The 26,775-nt window shown below is 40.8% G+C and overlaps 1 protein-coding gene and 1 long non-coding RNA gene across 4 annotated transcripts in view; one reads left to right on the top strand and one right to left on the bottom strand.

The window, feature by feature from the left end:
* Window positions 1-213: 213 nt before the first annotated feature.
* LOC136361414 (uncharacterized) overlaps window positions 214-26,775 on the bottom strand; it is a 29,431-nt gene continuing 2,869 nt past the window's right edge. Inside the window, exons 2-4 of the long non-coding RNA XR_010743633.1 lie at window positions 13,522-13,642; window positions 8,627-8,693; window positions 214-748 (exon numbers count right to left, since the gene is read on the bottom strand). This is a non-coding gene — a long non-coding RNA (uncharacterized lncRNA). The remainder of the gene's footprint in view (window positions 749-8,626; window positions 8,694-13,521; window positions 13,643-26,775) is intronic.
* USP44 (ubiquitin specific peptidase 44) lies at window positions 7,646-25,979 on the top strand. Of its 3 annotated transcripts, none has more exons than XM_066319301.1 (6): window positions 7,646-7,732; window positions 13,060-14,568; window positions 22,441-22,639; window positions 23,109-23,217; window positions 24,006-24,211; window positions 24,575-25,979. In XM_066319301.1, the coding sequence occupies exons 2-6, from the start codon at window positions 13,141-13,143 to the stop codon at window positions 24,772-24,774; spliced, it is 2,142 nt and encodes a 713-aa protein (XP_066175398.1). In that variant the 5' UTR covers window positions 7,646-7,732; window positions 13,060-13,140; the 3' UTR covers window positions 24,775-25,979. The 3 variants fall into 3 exon arrangements, with proteins under 3 accessions (XP_066175398.1, XP_066175396.1, XP_066175397.1); XM_066319299.1 differs by lacking the exon at window positions 7,646-7,732 and adding an exon at window positions 7,834-7,859; XM_066319300.1 differs by lacking the exon at window positions 7,646-7,732 and having other exon boundaries at window positions 13,046-14,568; window positions 23,139-23,217.

Below are 26,775 nucleotides of genomic sequence, written 5' to 3'. Positions count from 1 at the left end.
TACAAAACTGTTTAATTGTTGCAACTAGGAAGCTGAAACTTTCCTGGGCTTGCTTTGTTGTTGTTGTTGCTGTTGTTTTGGGGTTTTTTTTTCCTTTTTTTTTTTTCTTTCTTCTACTGCAACTGTTTTTTTCCTGTCCCAAAGCCCTCGTTTAGACATGCATGAGGAGCAATGTCTGGCAGAGAATTGACTGATCACACTGCAAACATGTCACCGGGTTTCCATTGATTTATTTGGGGGGACTGTTTTTTGGGGGACTGTGTCAATGGCAGATCTCTTGCTGTCTCATATGGGAAGGGTTTTTGTCTGACGCTACTGTGGGAAGGGACCAGGGGTACCAGAGGGCCCCCATAAACACCTTAATCCAACCCAATGGCAAATTTTTATTTCCTAGTCTCCCCTTATCTCCATCATCCTCTTCATATGCTTGTCTCACCATCTCTGAATTGTGGATAACTAAAAGCAACCATTTAAATTGCTGTTCTATAAGCAGGAAAATGACAACAAATTTTGGGTTTACAGGTAGTTATCAAAAAGCAACTGCTTTTACAGCAAAACTGCCCTTATTTTATGTGCCACTTTTGCATTCTGGTTTTGTTTCCTCTCCATAATTTTGTCAGCAGGGGAGAGACATATAAATTTCCTGTGCATGCTGCCAGAAGTTTTTGTCCTCGAAAGCTCAGATCAGCAGATAGCAAGCTGAGGCTGTTTGGGATCCACATGAGAGCAGCAAAATCAGCGCCGGGATCTGTACGAAGCAATGAAATAATATTAACTTGGTAGAGGTGTGATTTAGGAAATCTCTCGTCTTTACATGTCTTAGAAGATAACAACCATAAGACCTGCAATTAAAAAAAAAACCGTGATAACAGCAATAGTGTCATCTTTACATTTCAAGTTTTAAAAAAATTTAAAAGCCCAAAACAATCTTTCATTGTTTCGCAGGACTGGTCTCTTGCAAGTCGAAATAAAGTACTGGAGCAATATACTGTTCTCTAGGGGTTAATGTTAGATTAATCAGAACTGACAAGCATGAAAATCATTCTTTGTTGTCTTTAAATTGCTAATTTAAGATTGAAATCTAAAACGCTTGAGCACTGATCGTTAACACTGACGCTCAAACAAAACCCAAGTAAAATCTTCTCTCCTATGGGCCACTAAACAATTGTTTTACATTTGGTTGAGAAAGCAAATGCAAAGTCTGTAACTAAATCCTAATGTATCGTTTAAGTGTTTCAATTCACAGGCTTTCTTTGGCTAAACTTCAACGAATTGTACTACAGTTTAATTGAAAAGCAGCATTTGCACAGGCATTTACATCTGAAGGCAGAAATAGTGGCATTGTACCATGTGGTGCAGTGGCAGCAAGAATTCCCCCAAATCCAATTTTTTTACAGGTTTGGGTTTTTTCCACTTGCAGAAGTATTGCAAAGAGCTGATTCGCAATTGAGATACTGAGCAAAATCTGAGATATTTAGTAACAAGAAGCTTATTTTCAAAGTTCATTAAAGTTATGAAAATGTATTAAAGAGTACAAGTCCGAACTCAGTGCAATGGAGAAGGACACCAGATAAAATCCAGGGGAACAACACACCATCAATTCTGCAGCTATAAAACTAACTAAAAAAGGTATGTAGCAGCAAAACAAATAGACAAGCATGTACTTCTTCTGCTTCTTTAATGGAATTACAGGCTGCGTTAGGCATCAAATCAAGTCCCGTTGCTTTTGCCAGTTTGAGTATTTGCAGGTTCAGATCTATTTGCAGACACAGCTCCCACCGAAGTCCTTGGACATAGGCATTCGCCGCTGAAATAAGCTGAAGCTGAATCTCCAGGTTGGTTGAAGCAAACTCTCCGGCCTAAATCCATTTAAGTCCAAATCAGTGCATCTGTTTTGACCTGTTCCCTTGTGATGAGGAGGGCAGAATAAAGACATCTGTGACAAAGTCACTCTCTGTGTGACTGTACAGATGCTCCAATGGAAGGATGAGAGCAGGAGGGATGAGAGCTGGGGGGAAAAGCAAGCTGTGCCCTCAGTCTCTCTGAGAAGCCAGCGAGCTACAGTAGCTGTGATAGCCAGCATCCAGAGTGAAGAATGTCACATTTATCACATCTGAGCACTTCGCCTTTCTTTGCAATTACAGTAAAGCAGGGTTGAGCTATGCAGACATACTTCCCACATCCATTGACCTCGATGGGAGATCCATAGCAAATCTTAGGGCAGAACCTGCTACACAAAAGACGTGTTAAAGACAGAAGCACTGTCATGCAGAACAAGCTCTTAGAGTAGAAGAAAAGGACTCAGCATTTGGCCAAGGAGAGGGGTCATGCACTGAGGGTGCTTTGTATTCTGGGAAGGACGTGGGACCATGACTCTCCAGGCTCATGGGGAGCAAAGGCAGAGGAATATAGGATTTAGGGAAAGCGAAAATGCAAGACATTCTGAGCACTCTGTCATCTGGCAGCCAAATCCACAATATGAAGGTTTCTGCAGAGGAGAGAACTTGTCTTTCCTTCTGTTTGATAAGTGTAACATTGTCCTTGAATTATGAATTAATTTGAGTAACATCCCTTTCTTTGTTAACTCCAACATCACTAAGAAATCTCCTTCTGCTGTCTAGACTCAAAAGTCGGCTCAAATCTAAGCATAACCAAATCAGATATTCATCATGTGGTATGCTCCTAGAGCAGGACTCAGTGAAGCAGGTGAAGAAAATATTGACAAAGGTGTTTTCACCAGTATACTTTGGATTCGTAGTCATAAGGGATAACTCCTGAGTCTGAAATTTAAAAATATTTTACGCTGTACACTTGTTTTTACAAGAAGCAGTGCTGAAGATTCAATTTATATAATTCTGTTGCATTTAATTCTACTTCTTGACACTTCCAATGCATTTTTAGCTGTTTTCTATGAAAGATTGGCAGAAACAGGACCTGTCTGATTACTTTTCGTAACAATATTTGTGTTAGAGTTGGAACTCAGAAGCTCACCAGCAGCACAAGGAGAACAAGTCAAATAGTTAATAATGAAAAGGAACCTTAGAGTCTCATACCTTTCAATTAAAATCAACAGCAGACACCTAAACAACTGTTTGTTAAATGTTCATGTCCATTTCAAGCTCTTTAAAAATGAGAAATAATAATAATAATAAAAAAAAACCCAACCCAAAAACCCACAACAACAACAACAACAAAAAAACCCAACACCTATCTTAAAAAGGCATTAAGTATTTCCATGTACTTAACGTTGTTAACAGGCCTTCAAAGCCCTGGGCCCAAATACTTCCATTCTGTTTAACCATTTTACCCGTGAAGATAGGTTTGACTGCATTTTTCTGGCAAAGCAATTATGAAGAAGTAAAGGGAAATCAAATGGGAGGAAGCAGGACGGAATAAGCATGGCATCAACTTTGACAACGATAATTATCACTCAAATAAGTATTACAGCTAGTATTTTCTGTTTTCTTTATTCTTAAGAAGGAAAGTATGGAATGTCTTGGAAAAATTTCTAGTGATTCATAACGTCATGTACACTTTACAATTTTTGTTTTACTTTTAAATCCGAATATTATTTGAAAGCTTAGGAATCATCACAAATTTTCACACCATTTTTGAAAAATGTGTATTTGCAAAATACTTCTCTGTTTGGACCCAGTTGAAGTCTGACAAAATGAGTAGGGATGGGATCCAGTATGCAGTCAGACACCCAAACACAAGTATCCCCCCCCAGGCTAAGTGCAGGATTCAATTGCCTAAGGATAAGTAAGGCATCTGTCACCCCTGAGGTATCTGGGTTGGGGACAGACACCCAGGGCCACAAGCAGCGGTTCTTCTCAGACTCTCCCTCATGCCAGTCAGCCTCCAAGGATGCCTCTGGGCACCAAAGGTGCTGTCTCCAGCTGCTGCTCCAGAAGGGCATTACAGTCCTTAGACAAGTTCCCCCAGTCCCCACACCCAGCCCGACTGGGAATTAAAATCCTTAGTTCATATGTAGACACCAACATGTACAAGTCTTCATCTTGAACTGAACTGCAGCCCAAAAGCTTCACAGGCACTGGAGAAAATCCTGTTATTTTCAGGGTTACATGCAGAATTTCTCTTTGAGCCCTGAATCTGTTTATAGATAAATTGAAGTGATTTTTTTCTGTATCAATAAACATGGCAAGACAATGAATTCCCACTGCAGATGTTGCATGAAGGTAAAGATGCAAATGTTCCCCAGAGAGGCAAATACTGGTGCATACATGTATTGAGCTTTTAGATACGCTTTCAAAGATTCACCTTCTTTTGCACTGTTTTAAAATGCTCCTACTGTTTTGGAAAAAATGTTTTCTATTTATCATCTAGGATGAACTAGAAAGCACCAAACTGCTCATATTAACATATGTAAATTTGTGATTTATTATCACTTCCCTGATGTCATCTCTTTTCTTTGCCTTGGATGTGCAATTAATTCCATGTAGTTAATCTACAGACCCATCTGCCAACATCTACACAGGACATGACTGTACTGTTGTAAAAGCAACAGAACAAATTTCCTGATCACCAATATTGCCTTGTGCTTCAGGGAAGCAGGCTGGCTCTACAGGAGGAGAAATGTCATATAGGAGCAGCTGGACCTCAAGCCAGTTCCTGGTGCAAGCAGTGCGGGTGCAGGCAGAGTAAAACCAGAGCAGAGACCTCACATGCAAAGCACTGTGGCTGCCAGGATGACATCATACCCTGCATTACCCTGCAAGCATGGGGACATACATGAGCACCACTCCTAACTGAGGAGCTGCAAACAAGTAAAAGCGTTCACACCAGCAAGAGCAAAAGATGACTCTTGTGTGTGTTTAAAGCTTGCTTTCCTTTCTTGGTTTCACACATCAGAAGAGGTTACTTATTCCTTAAAGGAATTTATTACATTTGCTTGCTTCTTGACAATGTATTTTGTATCTGTCATACATTTTTATAAATACCCAATGAATTTTAAATTAAACTACATTTGGGAAATCAATTTCAGTCCATCTCAATAAATCACAACATTCTAGCTGTAATGTCTGGATGGTGGAAATTACTTGAGTCTTATTATGTGTCCTTAAGGCTCAGGAATTCTCTTATCAGACGTGAATGTTTTTAAGGTGGATGTTACTTAGAAAAATAAATACATGACTCAGAGGAAGGTTAAAGGGAGGTGAAAAAATTTAAGCAGAATGTCACTAAAGGTACACATGAAGCAGGGCAGATATGGTAAGAGGAGCACATAGCAGTTCAGTGATTTACTTGTTATGCCAAAGCCAAATCCCAGCTCCAAACCTATGGTTTGCAATGGACTGGCCAACATGGCAGGAACGGAGACTGAAGTCTGCTTTAACTCAGTAAGGGTACGAAATGTGCTTAGTGAATATCAGCTGAAATGCTGTCCATTAACACAGGAAAACCACTCACAAACATGAAGAAAAAAGTTTTAACTTTATTTTGCATTAAATCAGATACTGGCAGAGACAGCAGAGACATGGCAAATCTCTATTATCACTGGAACGGGGTTTGGACACATAGGCACTATTTGATGAGGGAGAAAGGGGTGTTAGAGAGATGATTAGACTACAAAATTTAAAATTGGCATAAATAAAAACGAATTTTTGAGGATCATAATCACTTTGGAAATAGCTGCTTAAAGCGGCCATTTAGGATGTAAAGGGAGCTGGTGACAAGGCCTTAGGCTGTGTCTGAGTGAGCCACAGGCCGGGAGTGGGGGTAAGTATGTGCATGGCTGAGAGCCACCACTTCCCATTTGCATTGCTGGCCTCCTCCCTCCTGTGAGCAGCCCAGATCAAAGTCTCCTCAGGATGCTTAGGAAAAGCAGGATTTGGGATTCTTTCTCGGTGCCCTGGATGGTAATACCCTGAGCCTCACCTATACTTCATTCACCCGGACAAGATCTCCAAAGTGTGCACCAGGAACTTGCGCTGCCTCTCTGGAGGCCCGGGTGAAAGCAGGCTGCAAAGGCAGCTGAAGAGGTCGCAGTAGGGATGGTGAGTCTGTCTGGTCTTGAGAGCAGATCCAACATCCACTTAACCAATGCACACACACACACACAGCTGCGTTGAGATCCTGAGCGTGAGAATAGTGTAATAGGATTCCAGCAAGAAAAAGCATGGAAGGGTTAGTTTGTCAACCATGACTCAAGAAGAAACTGCTACTGTTAAAAGATAGGAGATAGGAAAATAGTTGACAAATTGACAAAAATAGTTATTTGAAAATTGTTAAAGTTATCTTAAAACACCTAATGGGGATATGCAAATACATGGAATCACTAAGCATGAACAATTCCCATAAATATTTTGATTAGGCAACAGTATTTCTCACTTTAAAGTTAGAAGTTTGAAACAGATTTGAAGCTTGGTGACTTTATCTATATACATTTTTATGAGCTTCTGAAAGCACCATGATAAAGTGATCCTGCAGACAAATGGAATTGTGCCTCCTGGCCACGTCCTGCTAATACCATCTCAGCAGCCTCATCAGAAACAGAAAGAAGGGGAACGCACCAGTGGAGCACTGAGGCAACCAGGGCCTATAGATTGAAACGTTTAAACTGAAACACATTTTCTATGATGACACAACTAGAAACACAGAAACAGATGTGCAAGATTTTGATGCTTTCATGAAAACATCCTAATGCAAACAGATAAAAAATATGAGGGGGGAGATCTCAAATGCTCACACTCTGCATCAGACCACTACTTATTTATTGTGACTAAGCAGCAACACACACATCACAATCATGTTCTGCAATGGCCAGTAGCACCATGCACTGACCTTCTGAGCAGGTTCACATAAACCACAAGCCAGCCTGCTTCAGCATGGATGCAGAAAGTGATGCTGCCCAGTCAGGAGGGGGTTTTCACCAAATTCCTCTTGTCCCAAACACAGCCTGCCCATATACAAGCCAGAGCAGAAGGCACGCACAAGTGTAAATTAATTCAGCGCTGGCGGAACTGGAAAGCAGCTAAAACCAGTTGGCTGCACTTCAGAAACTTTAGTTCTAAAAGTATCAGGGTAAAGAGGCATCAGATTTAAAAACCAGGACATCTGCAGGACGTGAGTTTACAACTCTTTTGCCTATTTAAGTTTCTGTAATGAAACCCGAGACTGAAAAAGGTACTCAATAGATGGGTAAGAGGGCCCTGATAAGAGACTGGGGTTTTTTATCACGTGAGCTGCCTTGCAGAAGTTTCCACAAACAACACTCACAGAGCTATGATATGAAGGAGTTTCACGGGCTAAGATCCCCGGTACAGTGTGTGACCGTCGCGCCCAGGCCAGAGACGGCTCCTGGCGGCACCTGCGAGCCACTGGGCCAGGCCTGGGGCGCACGGCAGTGCTCAGCCCACAGAGCTCCCGCTGTGCTGTGCTGACAAATCGCGGGTGAAAGTGTAGGAAGGAAATCTGGACACCCACTCCTGGGGATCCCGCTTCTTCCGCCGGGTACAGACCCACCTCAGGGCAAGCAGGTGCTCCGCGGGCTCAGGCCGGGGCAGCGGCAGCTCCTCGACACCTCGGGAACCGGCTCCCGACGGCCCCCCGGCGCTCCCCGCCAGGCTTCCCGCGTGCGGCCCGGCGGGACCGGCCCGCTCGGCCCGGCGGGCGGGGGAGGCCGGGGGAGGTGGGAGGAGACGTGGGAAGGACTTCGGTTGCCGCTACAAATCTGGTGACGGAGGCGCCGGCGGCACATGGCGATGGGCAGGTGGGTGCGGGGCGGCCGCGGGGACGTTGGCGGCGCTCCCCGCGCGGGCGGGGCGACACTGACGTCGCGGAGGGGCCGCTCCGAGGCGGCGGCGGCTCGGGGCGCCCAAGATGGCGGCGGGCGAAGGGTGCGTGCGGGAGCGGCGGGCGGGAGCGGCGGGCGGGAGCGGCGGGGCGGCGCTGCCAGCCCGCCCGGGGCCGGCCTGCGGGGAGCAGGTGCCCGGCGGAGGGGAGCGTGGGGCGGGAGACACCGGCGCCTTTTCCCCGGGGGAGGACGGTAGCGGCGGCGCAGTGCCTGCGGAGGGGCACCTGAGGAGGGGGCGCTCGTTGTCGCGGGGGCGAGCCGGGCACGGCGTGGGGTCGGGGGAGCGGGACCCCGGGACCGGCCATCCCCGCTGGGCAGCGGGGGTTCTGCCGCCTTCCCGCCGCGCTCGGTGCTGGCGGGGAACCCCTGCATGGGGCCCGCTCCCTTACACGTCCCTGAGGGGCCGGGGGGACGTCGAGGTGAGGGAGAGCGCGGGGAGGAGCGGCGGTGAGCAGGGCCCGCTGCTCTCGGCTCCTGCCTGTTGTGGCCGGAGGCGAAGTCGCGCCATGTCACGGTGCGCCGGGGAGCGCCGGACCTTCTGCGGGAGCGGCCCCGCGGTACCGAGCCCTGGGCCGGCCCGGCCGGGGTGTCTGTACAGGCAGGGCTGTCACAGCACGGGCTGTCAGAGCGCTCCGAGGTGCTCGTTTCTCCAAACGGGAAGAACTGTCAAGTGTAACTTTAGTAAGAAGTGCCTTGTTTTTCGTGCTCGTGTTAAAGTGCTTCAGTCTGTATTGTATGTTTGTCGGGAGGTCTCCACTGCAGGAAACGCGCGGTTATTTGCAGTAGTAGACGTCAAATGTAAAGCTGTACCGCTGGATGTGGTGTCCTCGGGTAAATTGGCCACTTCAGGGCAGCACGCTGAATGTACACTCTTTAGCTGGTTTGAAGAGAAAAAAAAAAAAAAAAAAAAAAAAAAGAGAGAGAGCAAAAAAAGTTAAATGGCGATCTGCACTGCTCCAATGAAGGGAGACTGGAGGGTTTCTTGTCAAAGGCTGTTCTGTTGGAAATAGGAAATAATTCACAAAATTTCTTTTTGAAGTGCTACTTTGATTTCAAGTCTAAGTTGTTACGCCTGCAGGACTGTACTGCAGCTGGAAGCTACACACATAAATGTGTCGTTAATTTGTTTTCTTAAAGAAAACTCGTTTAAAAAAGCAGTACATTTGCCTTCTAGTTAGTGTATTTGTTATCTGAAACTTCAAGTACCTATTACTCCTCTGTTTTCAGATATTCAACAGGTGTTCTGAAAATGATGAAAATCAGTTGGTAAACTAAAAGCCAGAATATAAATGGGTCACAAGAGCACACACACGTGTATATATAATTGTAAAATTCTGTACTGCATTTCTGGTCTCGTATTTGAGACTAATGTTTCAGGGATTAATTACACAGGTAGTGACTAAAATACATTCTCTGGTTTATAGTTACATTTTATAAATTTATCAGCTGTGAAAATGACCCTTAAATTGTTAAAATATTGGATTTTTTGTTTTTACATGGAACAGAAATGAAGAAAACCATCAATTTTCATGACTTCTAAGTTGGTTTTGGCATCAAGTACTTTTTCAGCTCATGAATTACCAAAAACTGTACATTTTGCCAGCCTTTCTTGAGTGGAACAAAAGGAATGAGTGTGTCAGTAAGGTTGAAATATGGTACAATAAAAAAATCCTTTTTCTATATATCTTTGTTTCTAGCTTGTGAAACTTAGGTGCAAGAAAAAAACTTCTGTATACCTCTCTGTTTCCAGATAACTTAATGCTTTCAATAGTACTATTCTATATGCTAGTAGTTGTAATTTTGCTTACTACTTCAGCTCAGGTCTGTGGTAAGAACACAGAGGGGGGCTTGATCTCTGAAGTGCTGGTCAACTAATTCAAAGTTTCTTTGTGTGTGTGCACAGAACTGAACCTCAGGAGAGAAGAATGCAGAAACTAGGGCTGAATAACTTCCTTTAGGGAATTTTAACATCGGAGCATTAGATTGTACTATTTTATTCCAGCTGCAGTTTTCAGGTGTGGGAATGAACATGCAGTATTTTTCCCATTTCTTCCGTCATTATTTGTCACGTCACTCCTGTTTTTACCCTAAAATCTTTTGCCAAGTTTTGGTTCTAAGGTTCAGTTTTTAAATGGTGTGGGTTGATGCAGTCTCAGTACTTCTAACATTAATAATGTCACTGTGCTGCTTGACATTCATCTGTAGTTTTTCTTGGTCTCACTTTTGTACTCTAAGCTTTTTTGCAGTGTTTTGAGACATTGCTGTCTTTTTGACCAAACTGCACTTTGATTTCTTCACTTTTTTTCAAAGAAAGACTTCTCCCATGCTAAGATGTTTCCTCCCCCCTCCCCCTTCCGCCGTCTCTTTTCTCCACACATCGACGTAGGTGGGAAAATGTCATGCTGGCTTGGTTGCTGGTGGGGGAGCTGAGGCTTTAGGTTTTTCCCTTCGAGGTGCTGATCTTGCGCTTTCGTAGAATTGTGCTGCTTTTGCATGAAGAGCTTGAATGTGCAGTCCCGAGTTACACAGTGGCTGTCCACTGAGGACTACTTTTGTCCTCAGCCCAATATCTGCTTACAGTGAGGCATCTAGGCGGTTTTAGTCTTGAGAATGTTTTTAAAAGTGTGAAAAAAATAATCTGATCATACAGTATTAGAAGGAAGGAAAAATAAGGCATAGGGTGACTTTAACAAATCCAGAAAGAGTTAACCTGTCAGATTCCTCTGACTGACAGCATTGCTGTGTGTGACAGCCCTGTGGGAAGGCAGGGTTTAGTGTTCTTTTCTGATCTGCTGGAAAGAACTCTTACTTATACGTTATGCAGTAGAATCTGTATGTATGTTAGCCAAAACGAAGATGAATCTTTGTCCCTTAAAATTCTCTATACCATATTTAACTACTGCAGCACACTTTACATGCATATTACTATCCTGAATTTTATCAGTGTTACAAAAGTTCCACTTAGTTGTGGAAAAGAAGTTGTCAGACTAGAAGACAGGAGATAATGTTGATTGTCTTATTTATAAAGATAGTATAAAAAGCAAACTTACTGCGCATAACTATTTGTAAAAGAATCTAATTGGCAGCCTGCAGATAAGATTGTCTTTTAGAAGGAATGAATGTTGTGGGTGCAAGCAAGATGAAAAAGTAAAGCAAGCCATTACTTTTGTGATCTGTTAACCATAGCACACAAGGGATCTTGACCTCCTCTAATGCACTGTGGCTAGTACTTGGTCTGGGAGATGCTGGATGGCTCCCCAGAGGTTGTGGTGCCTGAAGTTCCTTGGTGCAGTCAGTAGGGACTAGAAACAACTCTTAGCTGGAATGAATAAGAGATTAATATGGGCATGTAAAACTCTGTGCAGTTTTTTAGTTTCTGTACAGCTGGTTCAAGCTTTTCTTCATTACAGCATAAATTCTATACAACACGTGCAGTGCTGGGTGTGATTGTGTGCTTAGAGAGTTATTTACAGCTCTTATGTTGGTATCTGTATCGCAGCATTTTAAAAGACACTAGCCATGGGCCAATTAACCAAACAAAGCAATTTTTGGCTGAATCTTTTAACAACAGTTTTTATCGAAGTAGCAGATGGTAATTAGAGCTTCTTTTCTACCTATCTGCAACCTTTTACCTGTTTCCCTTCCTTAGTGATGTCATGCACATTAAGATTCCCTTTGTCTAATGCTTATTTTACACTAAATATCCATTTTGTATTGAGTAACCTATTCTTGTGTGCTTCATAACTGTAGAATTTTATAAATATTAGCATGTGTAAGGCTGATGGCTGGAATATAGTTTCTTTGGTTCTATCCAGAGTTCTGTAAATCACTCAGTACCTTAGTAGTATGGTTTATTTACCTGTAAAGCATAGAATCCAGGACCTTGATACTGTACAGCCTAGGCCAGGTCCAGAGCATGTATTTGCAATGGCAAAGTCATCTCACTTGGCATAGGTTGAATATTTGACAAAGCCTTGAACTCCTCAGATGAATTAATCGTTTCATCTGGCAAGCACTATGCATAATGGTACTGGTGCTGTGTGCTCTTTGGCCCTTCTGGTCAGTGATGTGGTGGGCACAAATGCCCCAGACCAAATGTAATCACTTCCTGATGCATCATAGCACCATTATCATTTATCTCTAGATGATATATCTAGATAGTCAAAGAAAATGTTTAAAACTAGAATGAATCACTGTCTTTAATTTTTTGCTAATCAGAGACTGTTTTGGGTAAATGTACCTTATAGGAGGAAGCAAAAACAGCAGCTGTGAACAAATAAATGCAACTATACAAACTTAATAAAGGATGTAATCCAGTGCTAGCTAGATTTTTAAATTATTTTTGAAGACTTGGATTAGAAAGTTTTTACGAAGTTTGTGGTAACTGATGCAGATATTTCCTGGTATTTCTGTCTTAAGAAATCAAGTTCTGCTTTGCCAAGTTACTCTTTCAGAGGTGTTAAAATGGCATGTTAAAATGTAGATATTTAAGATACATTATTATAGAAATGGTATAACTGCCTTGACTGAGCAGAGGGGCAGTGATTTAATTAAAGGTATGGAGTAATTAAGGGTTTGAGTTGTATAAAGCCTCATTTGTCTGAGCTGTTGGCACTGTGTAAACATAATAAATTTAAGGGAACTTTGCACTTCTGCACCTCTGTGCTTAGGGGAGTTGAATTAATAGGAGAATTTTGGAATCACAGAAAGTTTTGAGTTGCAGGGGAGGATAAAGATCCTATAGCCCAATCCCCTGCTGTGTGCAGAGGCACATCCAATTAGACCCAGTTGTTTAAAGTCCAATCCCACCTGGCCCTTAACAGTTCTAGGGATGGGAGCATCCACACCTTCTCTGGGCAGCCTTTCTCACTTCAGGTTGTGTTTGTATCCAAGCTCTGTAACAGCATCTTTAAATGAAATCAGCGCCCCTTAATAAAAAAAACCAAACGAGGCCTAAAGTGTAGCTAGTATGCTTCAGTCATGAGCCACAAAGTACTGGAAATATAAACAGTGGTATCCTGGCAGTTGAGTGTGAGCGAGGAACTGCTGTTGAAGGTGTTGAGTGTGTGTGTGTGGCTCCACATGACTGATTTCTTTCATGTGTTTGGTGGGACTCAGCTGGATGATGATAGTGGTCATCATCTCAGTATGAATTTGGTACACTGACTCCTGTAAAAGGGATACAGTTTGATATTTATGAACTATAACTTTCTTCTGTTTTTCTTTTTTTTTTTTTTTTTTAGTTGCAGATTGAAATACCACGGGCAGAAAATAGTTTGGATGATGTGTTTTTCCATCATATCTCTGCAATTTCACTTTTAACAATGGATAAGTGTAAGCACGTAGGACGTCTGCGACTGGCCCAGGATCACTCCATTCTCAATCCCCAGAAATGGCATTGCATGGACTGCAATACTACGGAGTCTGTGTGGGCGTGCCTCAGCTGCTCGCATGTGGCGTGTGGAAGATACATCGAAGAACATGCACTAAAGCACTTTCAGGAGAGCAGCCACCCAGTGGCATTGGAAGTAAATGAGCTGTATGTTTTCTGTTATCTCTGTGACGATTACGTTCTCAATGACAACGCAACCGGTGACCTAAAACTCTTGAGGAGTACATTAAGTGCAATCAAGAGTCAGAACTATGAGTGCACTACTCGAAGTGGGAGGACTTTGCGTTCTATGGGTACAAGTGACGATTCCTACCTTGCACACGGTGGTGCCCAAGCCACGCTTCGGAATGAAGATAGGATGTTCACAGCTCTCTGGCACCGACGGCGTGCAGTCCTTGGCAAAGTGTTCAGATCATGGCTTGAGTTGACACCTGCTGGAAAAAGGATTTTGGAAGAAGAAAGACATCAAGAAGAATTAGAGCTAAAAAAGGACGAAGCTAGAAAGAGAAGACAAGAAAGAAAGCGTGAGTTGAAAGCAGAGATGGAAAAGATGCCTCCAAGAAAGAGCAGTCGTTTACAAAATCTGATTAGAACGTCCTCAAAACCAGAACCCTGCCCTCAAAAAATGTCACAGAACATGGAATTTTTGGCAGAGTTGAAAGAAACATATACCTCGGAAGAGCTGAGATTGAAAACAGTAAGTGACTCTCCAATTAAACGAAGGCCTACGGTGACTCCTGGAGTAACAGGACTGAGAAACCTGGGAAATACATGCTATATGAATTCTGTTCTGCAGGTATTAAGTCATTTACTTATTTTTCGAGAATGCTTTTTAAAGCTTGATCTCAACCAAACTCAGGAACTGCTGGCAACAACAACCAGTGGTAAAACAAGATCTTCGTGTAAACACCTGTCAATAGCTGCCTCAACATTACACATGAATGAGAACCAAGAGACAGTAAAGGGATCGTATTCTGTGAGGCGGCCTAGTTTATCCTCTGGATTAAGTGGAGGAGCATCAAAAAGTATGGAACTTATTCAGCCCAGGGAGCCCAGTTCAAAGCATATTTCTCTCTGTCATGAATTGCATACTCTGTTCCAGGTTATGTGGTCTGGCAAATGGGCGCTGGTGTCTCCTTTTGCCATGCTTCATTCTGTGTGGAGACTAATTCCAGCCTTCAGAGGGTATGCCCAACAAGATGCTCAGGAATTTCTCTGTGAACTTTTGGATAAAGTACAGCAGGAACTGGAGACTACAGGGACCAGATACCCAGCTCTCATCCCTGCTTCTCAAAGAAAACTTATAAAGCAGGTTTTGAATGTGGTTAACAACATTTTTCATGGACAGCTATTAAGTCAGGTATGTTTTATGATTACATTTTTAAGGTGTTTAATGATTTGTAGTTCTAGATTTACTCTAGTCAGTCAGGGATGGACATCCTTCAAAGGTTTATACACTTCAAACTATTGAGATGGGATGGTGAGGATCTATTACACAGTTTCAGAAGAAATATTACATAGTTTCAACAGAAGCCACCCCGTAGCCCTTCCACTACTAAAACCCAAGCAATTCAAACCAAATACACGTGTTAATCTTAAAAGTCTTAAATTTGTTGCTACTAAGAAATACTTCTATTTGCTGTTAAGCACCAACTAATTTGAAGGAATAAAGAACTTACAACTTTAAGTATCTGGCTTATCACTGCAGTGCTACAAGATAAAAGGTGTTAAGGAAGGTGTTAGTCTCGTGTAAGTAGAAACTGATTAGGTAATGGATGTCAAACAGGATATTATTTCACTAAATAGCTTGAATTTGATTACCAGTGAGTAATTGCATGTCATGATTTTATGTGCAGAAAATACTAATACTTCTTTTCTATTACAACACAAAGATACAGAAGGCTCTGTCAACACAGAAACCAAGTTTGTGGGGTGGAGGCAATGGTGTTTTCCTTCTTTCTGCATGACGACATTTTTTTTTTCCCTTACTTCTCAGCTCCCTGTTAAGTATTTCAGTGTGTTTACTGCTATTATGCATATCCCAACTGTCTGAATACTGACTGAACAAACAAATGCTTGTTTCTGTTATATGAATCTGAAAACTAACCACATTGAAGCAGGAACAGAGGTTGGGAAATTCCTGGCTCCTGGAATGGATCTGTAGCATACACGAATGTGTTACTGAGGGGGTGCGGAAGCATTTGATGAATATTGTGTGTAAAGAAAAGGCTTAACACAGAAATGTCTGTTTCTGGTATTCTGACTATTTGATTGATGGTTTAATGTTCTGGTGTGTAAAACCAGAAATCTAAGTGGTTTTTGACTAAGGTAGGATTGTTCACTGCTATGATGCATGTAAACTTCATAGGAAGGTAACAGGGTTGTTTGCAGCATATGTCAGTCCTGAGTAACTTTAGGTCTTGTGAAACTACTGGAAACTGTTAGATCTATCAATAAAACTGGATCACCAGCTACCTTCTGTATAGCCTAGGGTATGAGCACTTCTGTGTCATACTTCCTTTCCTTGAGTAGTACATATCTTTTATCAATGTTGCACAACTGGAAGTGTTTAGTATTTTATGTCATGAAAGAGATTTTTGTTTTGAAAATTCCATTCCTCTCCAAAATAGCAATTTTGTCAGCAAAATAAAGTAATTTTTTAGGAATACTGGCAAGGTTTGCTTGCAGTGCTAACCTTACAGGATTTGTTGCTTTGGTAGGAATTTTTGAGGGTCTAAAGATACAGCATCATTTCAGTAATAACTACTTTCACGTATTTTTGGCTTTATGTGAAGAGGTATCCTCTGATTTCTGTGGCTGCATACAGCTCTTACTGCAGCTTCTCCATGTCTGTGTGCAGAATACAGCCTTGATGAACTCAAGAATGCCTGAAGAGAGAGAAACAAGGAAAGGAGTATTGAGGCTGTTATCTAGTAATTTCTCCCTGGCTCATTAGGCAGTTCCCACGGACTGTTCAACACTTTACCCCTCCCAGTGTTTCTTTTGTCTCCTACCACTCCTTTTTTTTAGTTTAGTCTTCACTTGTGGTTTTGGACATGATAAATATCACAAGGAAAAGGTAAGCCCTGAAGATTTCTTCCTTGTAAGATATATTCAGGTTATCTGAATATATCTGGTGTTTGCACATGGAAAGATGAACTTTAAAAACTCTTTTAGGCAATTATTTTCCTTTCCTCAGTAGGATTCCTACATCATGATTTCACTTGGCGTTTTTCTGAACTGCTTTAATAAAGTTAACAAAAAAGGCAAGAAAACACCCATGGAGGGCTGAGAAAACCCCCCCAAACTTCTTGCTATGTCATTGCATCTTGGACAGTGTTAGCTCTTAAAAGCAAGGAGTGCATGTTCAGTCCTTACAGTCCTTAACTTTTTCTACCTACAAGATAAAGTAATACCCTGATAAATGTAGTAATAAAAATAAAGTAGTATGTAATACTGTGACAGTATTACAGTTTCTTTCTAGAAGATAGTTGAAGCTGTTCCCAGCTGCCCTTATTAAAAATGAGACTGGATTTTAGTCTAGTGTGTTAAGTTACACCTTGCTGCATTGAAAAAGAGGAATTGGGAAGTGTGTTTCAGTGCACAGTTGCCTTCTATTTTAAAACCCCTAAAATGTTACCGTACTTACTGCCCCTATGTACAGAAAATATAAGTTCAAGATACTTGATTCTGTGAGATACTCAAGTACCATTAAGTCAATCTCCCTGACCTTCAAACTTCAGGAATACTGTGACCTAGTCTTGATAAAGTTCACAGAGGATCCCTTACAGTGCTGATAAGCTGGATGTTTACTTTGGTATCACATTACTTTCACATGTGCAGCTAAACTTTCTCCCCCTTTTTCTAGTTCTAATTTAACTTGAAGGGAAGTCATAATCCTGAGTTTGCCATCAGTCTGTTGCTATTGAAAGGCTGCCTGGTTCAGCACTAACTGAATTTAGGATGTAAGATTAAGAAAGCAGAGAATTGAGTGTTTGAGGATCATATGCAGATTACTTTTTGATAACTAGAAAAAGTTCTGGGTAATGTCAAAAAAATTGAACTTATTATATGAGGTGGTTGGTTTTGTTTTGCTGTGTTCTCAACTGATTTAAACTAAGTTTTCTTCATCTGCTGCTTGAAATATTTTGCTATTTTATGGAGTACTAGACTAGGTAATGGGTAAGTCCAGGAACAGCATGAGCAAAATGCCTATTTTTTTATTTTATATTTATTCTAGTACCCGTTTTAGGATTTCAGCTTTTTGCTTTGCAGTAGTGTGAAACTGCAATACCTGGTACATCTAAGAGAAGTAAAGCTCTGCATTGTAGGTGCAGAACCCTTTCCCTCTGTTCTGTCTTTTCACATGCTAGTCTTCCTGCAGTGATTGTCTGGAGAAGGTGGCTCATACCTCTCAAATCCATTGGGACTCTGAGGAGATCCCAGTATGTCTATTAAAATCCTGGTTGTTTTCAATCCCTCAGTGCTTGTACTCTTGTGGAAGGTACTTACTGTCTCCTGTCCTTAGTCCTTCAGTGGGAAAGGAGAAATTGCTGTGTTATGAACTCATGTGGCAGTGGAAAACAGACCCACACTGGTCTCACAGATCTTTAAAATACACTTTAAGAGCTCAAGTATGTTCGCTGTTGTCTAAAGAGTTTTTTGGATTGTGTTTTTTTAAATGGTACCAACTAAATAGCACAGTGTGCAACAATTTTTAAAGTATCTTTATTTCACCTTTGTCCATATTAAGCAAGGAAGAGGACAGGTGTCTTTCTAAGAATCCAGAAATTGAAAGATTTTATGATGTGCCACAGGTAGTCAGAAATCATATGAGCAGAAATTCTTGTATGAGGATAAAATCCATCTTGAGCTTCCTTCTCTGGGCTGAACAGTCCCAGCTCTCTCAGGCTTTCCTTTTGTAGGTCAGGTATGTCCAAGGCCTTTCATCATCTTCCTGGCTCTTTGATGGACTCAGTCCAGCATATCCATATCTCCTTTTTTCCTGAGCATTGGGCCCCGCATTTCAGCTGTGTGGGAGCTGAGGAGAAGGCAGGGATCACCTCCCTGGACTGGCTGATGATGCTCTGCTCAGCTCCAGAGGCTGTTGGCCTCCTATGCCATAAGGACACCTTACTGGCTCAAGGACAGCTTCTACCCCACGTGATTCTCTTGCCTGCAGCCTGTACGGTGCCTGGGTGATTCCTGACCAGAAGCAGGATGTGGTATTTCCTTTTGTAGACCTGCATAAGGTTCCTCTTGTCCCATCTCCCAGCCCTGTCCCATTCCCACTGGGTGACAGTGCCCCCAGCCAGCCTACCAGCCACTGCTCCTGCTTTGTGTCATCTGCAGACCTCTCTGAGTTCAGAAAAAATTGCTCTAATATTTTTATAGCAATGCGTGGTAGGATCTAGCTTTTGAAAGCTCTAGGCATGCTTTAAACTTCCTAAGCAGTTTGATTAGTTCCTGATTATTTTTAAGGTAGAATCTGAGCAAAATGGTTCCCCCTGCTCCTGCTCAGCGTGGCAGAAAAACAGCATGCAGTGATCAGAGAAATGAATATGCCAAGTCTCAACAGTGAACTAGGTTCTAACCAGGGTAATAAGTAAACTATTCTTAAAGCATATTTCAGGACAGATTGTCTGAGAAAAGGGGAAATGTGATTTTTGAATTGTTTGAAAGCCTTCAGTTTTGGGTATTATACCTTTGGGTATTATGATGTGAGTTTGGGGGAGAATGCTGAAGGTAATCTATGTGCTGCTCGGTATTAAGTCTGCCACTGAATAGGCTTTTAAAAAGACAAGAACTTCAGGCAGGTAATGGGAGGATTTGCACTTAAACCAGTTGATGTCATATATACTGATTTTTATATTTTGGTGTTAGTCTTCGTGCTTTTATGTTTAGCCTGACCTACAAAATTATTGTCAAGTTCTTTTCCAACTAGATGAAAGTAACAGTTTGAATTAATCTATAAGAGGCCATTGAATCACAGACCACAGTTAGCTTGTGCTTATGCTTTATGTTATTCTGCTTTATTTTGATTATGCTGTACGCTTATCACTACAAGGTTCAGTTGTTTTTGTTTTTTTTTTAATGCTGTCTGTCGTAAGAATTCTACATTGTAGCTATATTCCAGAGATCCCCTTCAAATTCAGTGCAAAAATTGAGTTACTAAACATTATATGTATGTCTCATCTAGTGAAAGCACAAAAATGGGACTGGCTGTTTTACTCTTCTTAAAAACAACAAAGGAAAAAAACAGTTGGGGCAGAAGTGGTTAGAGTTTTCTTTCTTCCATGGAAGTGCAGGGGGCACAGGCAAAACAGTTGATGATGGAGTTAGCTTTTTCTGCAGCAATATGTTAACTATTTTCTTTAGCTGCATTTACACTGAATGCCATCCAGGGCAGTGGCTGTCCATCACGTTATTGTGGCCACAATGATGCTTGTCTGAGTAGTCTCCATGCTTAGTCTGAATCAAGCAATTTGATCCAGCTCTTTTCAGTCTGGCCTTTGGCCCATGATTGAATACTAAGCTTTAACCAAACAATTGTATTTAGTACCCGTGTTTCAAGGCATGAGAGGGTGGTCAGGACAGAACATAAGGTAGAGATTTCAGACTGGTTAAAATCAGTAATCTACTTTGCTCTAATGTGAACTTCTCATTTGCTTTGCTATAAATGACAGCATTAAAGCTTCTTGTAATTCAGCAATTCTGAACTATAATGGGATTTCTGAATTATAATATGAAATCAAACTGTGAATTTATAAAGTATAATTGTAAAGATAGACATCATGAACAAGATTGCTAGAGTAAATTCCCTTCCCTGTTATTATTGTGAATACTTACACTATACAAAGTTATACTGGACAAATGCATAAAGTTTTTGCTCTTTGAGTTCATGTTTGGAGTTCTCTTTGTTTGGTATTTTATAAAATCTCATCTTGCTCAACCAACTTTTGAACAGTTTTTACATTTCTGCCCCTCTCATGGAGAAAGAAAATCTGGGTTGCACTTGTGAATGATAATGGAGTGTGAGATAAAGGAGACCCGTATAGGACAGAAAGAACAGTGACAGGAATGTCATGAAGCCAGTGCCAATAGACAGGCCAGTGTAGATGGATTCCACAGAAGGCTGGGAATCCTCCTGCTTTTTGAGTCATCTAGTTGGTAAGCCCAGGCCTGGCTAAAAAATCGACTTCCACCCTTGCTGCAGCCGTGCTTGGCTGTCCTTTCCCACCCTGTCCGGGAGCAGCGAGCGCACAGGGGCTGATGAGGCTGGGCGAGCTTGCCCCGGGTGTGTCAGGTTACCGAGCTGTTGGCAGCCACATAAATCCCGGAGTTTAACTCTGCTGCAGTGAGGACTGTCTTGGATTTGAAGATATGCGTGCAGCTGTGTATCAGTATATCGGGGTTTTGTCCCCACAAATCAGCTTTGCTCACAGTTGTGTGACGAGATGAGAAGCAGATTTATTGCATCTGTTTGTGTTCTTCACGTTTTTTGAGTGGCAAAATTGGAAGCTGGGTCTGTTATTAATTTATTTTTCTCTGGGATAGTACTCATTACCTAGTTGGGAAATAAAATCTTAGTCTAGATTATTAAGATAATGCACTAAATTTAAAACCTCAGAATGTGTTAAAATCATCTGTACTGAGGTCATGTGTGTTCTACATCCTGAACTCCTTGATCTTAAGTGTGCATTTCTGCGCAACAAATTCTGACGTAACTCATCAATTAAATAAACTTTTGGCCCAACAAAATTACCCATTTGTACAGCAGAAATTTATTAGTCATTCTGGGTTTAAGCTGGAGTTGGAGTGGTTGAACTGTGGCCAAACATAACATTTTGTCTCCCGTGTCTAGATTTCAGCTCTGAATTACTAATAATTTGTGGCTTTGAAATGTTGCCAGATGTTAGCACTTACAAAAGACACTCCTGACAGTGTAAATTAAAACAGAAGAATCTCCTCTTTTCTGCCATTTAAGTTTGAAGTTTTGTTTTCTAAGAACAAGGCAGTGGCATTTTCATCTTAATGCAGTTAACAGGTTTTCTAACTGCACTGCTTAACGTCTGTGCTGGGACACAAATCCACATGTGCACGAGGTGGCTAATGCAGAGATGGAGTATAAGCTGTTGCAGCTACTGAGTGCAGTTACAAGAACACCTAGGAAGAAGATACCGTGCGGTGACAGATAGGTCCTTCTATAAATGATCATGAAATAACAAAGCAGGGTAAATAATTACCTAAGAGCAAACCTTCAGAGGAAAACAAAGGAGAGTCTGAACACAACTGTGTGTGCTTTCACACTTGTGTAGGCTTACTAACCAAACTGGAGGGAACTACACTGAATTTATGTAGAACACCAGCAGCATAAAGGGGTCCCTGTGAAATAACAATCTTTGGATGTCACATGAATTTTCATTCCTTTATTACTATGTCTTTGTGTTAGTTGTTCCAAACAACTTGTGGTATTTTCCTAAATAGGAAGCATGCAACACCTAATGTGTTGTCTTTCCAGCTTGGAAGAGCTACTGCTTTTAACTCACTTTGCTAAGTATTGAATGTTATAATAAATTATTGTTGCCTGCTGTAGTATCTGCATTTCCCAGGTTGACTCACTTCACTTCTTTGCATTTTATTTATGTTGACTTACTGCTTGTCCTTTCCCTAGTGTGACGATGGATCCACTTACTGAAAGAAGAAATAAATTATTTTTACCTGTTAATTTTTCTTTGAAGAAGTGTGCTTCCTAATCCAGGCTTCCCTGGAAGACTTACAAAGTAAGAAGAATATGACTTTAAAATCCCCAGCTGTTCCTTTTTTCTGTTTTGATTTTCTTTTTTGTGTGTGTGTTTTTGATTTATTTATATTTATTTTTAAATTAACCTATATTATAATTTCTCATGTAAATTTTCCTTTTGGAGAAAAGACTCCTGAGACTTCACCAGCTGCTTTCTTTTGGACAGTCCCAGACAGAGCATTTTGACACTGTTTCTATTTCTCAGTAAAACGTAACAACACTTACTTATTTGTGATAACAGTTTTGGACATGCTGCTTCAGAGAAAAGAATTAGGTGTATCATCTCAGTTGTTAAATGATTTTGTCTTGTCTTTGGTTACCCATGGTTATCTCTAGGAAAAAAGAATCTCTTTTTAGAGCTATGTTATGGTACATGTTTAGCAAAATACATTTTTGAGTGTAAGCAGCTGGTGAATATCTTTTTTACAGGTTACATGTCTTGCCTGTGACAATAAATCAAATACCATAGAACCTTTCTGGGACCTGTCCCTGGAGTTTCCCGAGAGGTATCACAGCAATGGCAAGGAGATGTCGTCTCAGTATCCATGTCTGCTGACAGAAATGCTGGCCAAGTTTACAGAAACTGAAGCTTTGGAAGGAAAGATATATGCATGTGATCAGTGCAACAGTGAGTAAAGGCAGTATGTACTCATGCATACGTTCTCTGTGTAAAATATAAACTGACAGTGCAAGTATAGAAGTCTTAAAAGTACATTGCAAACAAAGACGTTCCTATGTCCTGGTGTGGTCACTTGGCAGCTATTACTTGCCCCCTAGAAGATGAAATTGTTCAAAAGATGTTTTGAAGTCTGATGCTTCATTTCAATATATTCTCATGACACACTAATGGGGTTTCTAGTACTCCCAGCTGAAGAAGCCATCACCTTTTTAAATTAAGGTAACTAATATAAGTGACCACAAGTATTTTTAACTTGCATCATAAAATAATCCTTGCAAAACGGCTCTCAGAGCGTATCCTTTTTAAGGAGACATGTACCACAGATATTTAGGTCCACACAAATCTGTGGGTAAAACTTAGACTGAAATACAAGGCTGTTACCAAGATTTGTATTGTGTAACTGTGTGTTTGACCTCAGCAAAACGAAGGAAGTTTTCTTCTAAACCAGTTATACTCACAGAAGCTCAGAAGCAGCTTATGGTGTGTCGACTACCTCAGGTTCTCAGATTACACCTTAAACGGTTCAGGTAAGTTGTACCACAACAAAAAGTGTTGCAAACTGACAGATTCAGTCTTGCTCTATCATTGCTTAGGATCAATGTTGTTCAGCATCAGTTTCATTTCCCTTTACTAGTGTGGTGAGAAATTGTTACTAGAAACTTCTTTTTCTTGTTCACTTGAAATATCAGTAAGATACATTATAAGTAGGGAATTAACTTTTTAGATTTTGGATACTTGCTACTTTAGTACCAAAATTATTTTATCCTTTTTTTCAGTCAAAACCTACTAACCTTGCTCTGAACTCTATTAGTAAAAATTAATCTTGTGATATCTTGAGGTAGAGTAGGATGCTCATAATCACTAATGCACAAACCTGGACAGTCTTCAGTGGAAGTCTCAGATAACCTTTTTATGTCTAAATACATAAACACATTTAGCCTCAGTAGGGAAGTGGACACTGCATCTCTGTGAACTCGTAGTCCGGCATCAGTACCATCTGTCCCTCGTACAAAGAAAACTGAAAATGAGATAGAATAAATGAGAAATACCAAAGAGGTAAAGCAGGTGAGAAGTACTTCCTACTCACCACGGCACAGATCTTAAGATGGATGTTTCAGAAGATGAGAACACTAGGTACCATAGACATATTTAAAAGGCCTTGAAATAAAGAAGTGAAAGAGGAAGCCTAGAAAAAAGAAAACCCTAGCATTTATTTTGTGCACAGAATAATAGTGAAAAATTTATGTTATGTTCAAACATGATTCAGAATGCTGTGCTCTTTCTTTAAAAAGTAACCTTTCATTTAACTTTCCAGGTGGTCAGGACGTAATCACCGTGAGAAGATTGGTGTACATGTTAGTTTTGATCAAATGCTAAACATGGAGCCTTATTGCTGCAGGGAATCCCTCAAGTCTCTCCTGCCTGACTGCTTCATCTATGACTTGTCTGCTGTGGTAATGCATCACGGGAAAGGATTTGGCTCGGGGCACTACACTGCCTACTGCTACAATTCTGAAGGAGGTAGGAACTAGCTGGGAAATGAGCAGTGAGGGAGAAAGGGGTGTTCCTAATTCTAAACTGATACAATGACTGTCTTTTCTCAAAAGCGAAAGGGAATCAATTGTAGCTGATCTGCCTGGAATGAGAACTGCAGCTCTGCAGACCAACCAGTTTGTGCGTTGCCTTGTTCAGTGTGTTCTAGCTATAAACTCCTGAGGAAGCTAAGCTGGGCTTCTGAAACATTAAAGCAAATAAACTGGATCAACTGAAACAGTTTACTGTTTGTACACAACTCATTAAATGGGATCAAACACTAATTAATTATTAAATGTGATGCAGTTACTTAAAATCACTGTTCTGATGACTTTTTCTTTTTTTCTGTAGGATTTTGGGTACACTGCAATGATTCAAAACTCAACATGTGCACTATGGAAGAAGTATGCAAGGCTCAAGCCTACATTTTGTTTTACAGCCAACGACTTACTCAGGCAAATGGACGTGGTAGAGTCCCCTGTCCTAGCACAGCTGAAAGTCAGCAGCACACAGAATTAGCTGGCTGTTCCATGGACAACAGTAGCAGCTAATCCAAAGCCAGTTAACTGTGTGCATGGTAAAGGTTTAAATTGTCCTAACTATGTATTTTTAAAAGGAAGTACAGTATTGTACTTTTTCAATGTTTATATAGTTTTGTATTAGTTGAAGTACTCTTTACAATTGTTAGCAAAAGTTTTTATTGACAATAAGTAACTTTCTAAGTACCTAGAATTTCAATACAGCTATTTTTTTAAGGAAGAGATTGCTATGTGCATTTAACTTTTACCTCAGGCTATTTTTTTAAGCTGGTTTTGTATTTTGATAATATTTTTGAATTGGTTTAGAAAATTTACTTCAATGGGCAACTGATATTTTTCTGGTTAATTTTCTGTATATGCTTGTGTACATTTTATAGTATAGTTCTGATGATACAGTGATTCTTACTGTCTTGCAGGAATTGCTACTAGGTCTTAGAATATTGACATTCACCAGCAAGGAATGTTAAAACATGTCAGAGAGTAACTGAATTTTTAGTAGGCGACTTTCTGTGAAATTATTTTGCAAGCTTGAATGGCTATACTAAAGATACATTGATAGAATTTCTTAAGATCTGAACTTGATGAAATGGAGCATGAAGTTATTTTCATGTAAGTATTGTAAGGGGAATATTTAATAACACAGGAATGTATCTACCAAGACTTGCATGTTTTAGCCTTAACAAACCTGACAACTTAAAACTCAAGTGCCAAATTCAAAGTAATTTAACAACCAGGGGATTTTTTATTCCAAAAATGTTTAAAGTTTTCTTAAACAAACAAATAAAAAACTCAGTAACCCCCCAACAATAAAACCACACTCACTCACCCCACTGTCTTGCTACAAGAACATTAGCATCCCTTTTTTTTAATTGGACCAGCTTACTTTAAGCTGTAGCAAGCATTGTCTGTGTCACTCATCCCTGAATAAACAGCTGATGGAAAGCAGTTGCAGTGTTTGCATGAAAGCATTTTCAGTCTGGTTTCATTACCCACAACTGCTGTACCTTATACTACATGGTCCTACCACTAGCATTAACAGAACTGTGCAGTGAGGAGAATTGAACAAGCAGGAATTATCAATCCTCCACATAGAGTAGTTAATGCCAATTAAATTTTAATTGTGAAGTTAGTTATTTTGCGTTAAGTCCTATGCAAATTGTTACCTCATCTTCTGCAAAGTTTATACCTCAATAAAATGCCTTGATATGGACAGAAAAGCGTGTGTATACTGGAATCTATTCCTACATTTTCATTACATTTTCAAGAATTACTTTTGTGTTTTCGATAACAGGGGTTAAGGCATTAACTATACAACTGCTTTGGCTGTCTGTCAGTGATTTTACAGCTGGTTTTATTAATGACTTTTGCTATCATTTCTGTTTCTGAAAGATGCCATATTAGAGCAAGGACATAGCCTCAAATCTCAAACTTCTTGGTCTCGTGCTCATCCTAATTAAGTGTGCAAAACAGTCCTCATGTGTTGGCTTGGGGAAGTTTTTGGTTGGTTGGGTTCTTTGTGGTTTTGTTTTGGTTTTCCTTTTTTTTTAGCCAAAAGCCATGTGCTGAAGAGAGTGATGTAACTTGTTATGGCTGTATGAATGTACTTGTTATGGCTGTTCAGTCTTTCAAATACTTTTCTCTACTGTCCTTGCTGGTGAAGAAATGAGTGTAATTTAAACGCTTTTTTCTACTTACAGGTAGTTCAGAAAATTTGCCTTTCAGGCTTCTGGTACTTTTTCTTCCTCCAAGCACATCTCTTAGGAGATCCAGAGGGGTCTTCAGAGACTGAAGCATTAACAGAAGAGTCAGTCTTTGGACGGGTAGAGAGCAACTTGGGTGTGAGGGTTTGTTCATTAGTCTCAATCGTCACCATTAAGCACATACTCAAGTCCCTTAGAAGGAATCTTACCCTGCCATCTTTACTAGAAGGATTTCCTGGGCTGAGCTTCCATCTATTCCCCTGCATTGCAGCAAAGATTGTGAAGTTTCAAGGCTTTCTCTGAAAGACATCAT

Source organism: Sylvia atricapilla, chromosome 5 (genome assembly GCF_009819655.1).
Source record: "Sylvia atricapilla isolate bSylAtr1 chromosome 5, bSylAtr1.pri, whole genome shotgun sequence".
NCBI lineage: Eukaryota > Metazoa > Chordata > Aves > Passeriformes > Sylviidae > Sylvia > Sylvia atricapilla.
This window is presented reverse-complemented; position numbering and strand designations above follow the sequence as displayed.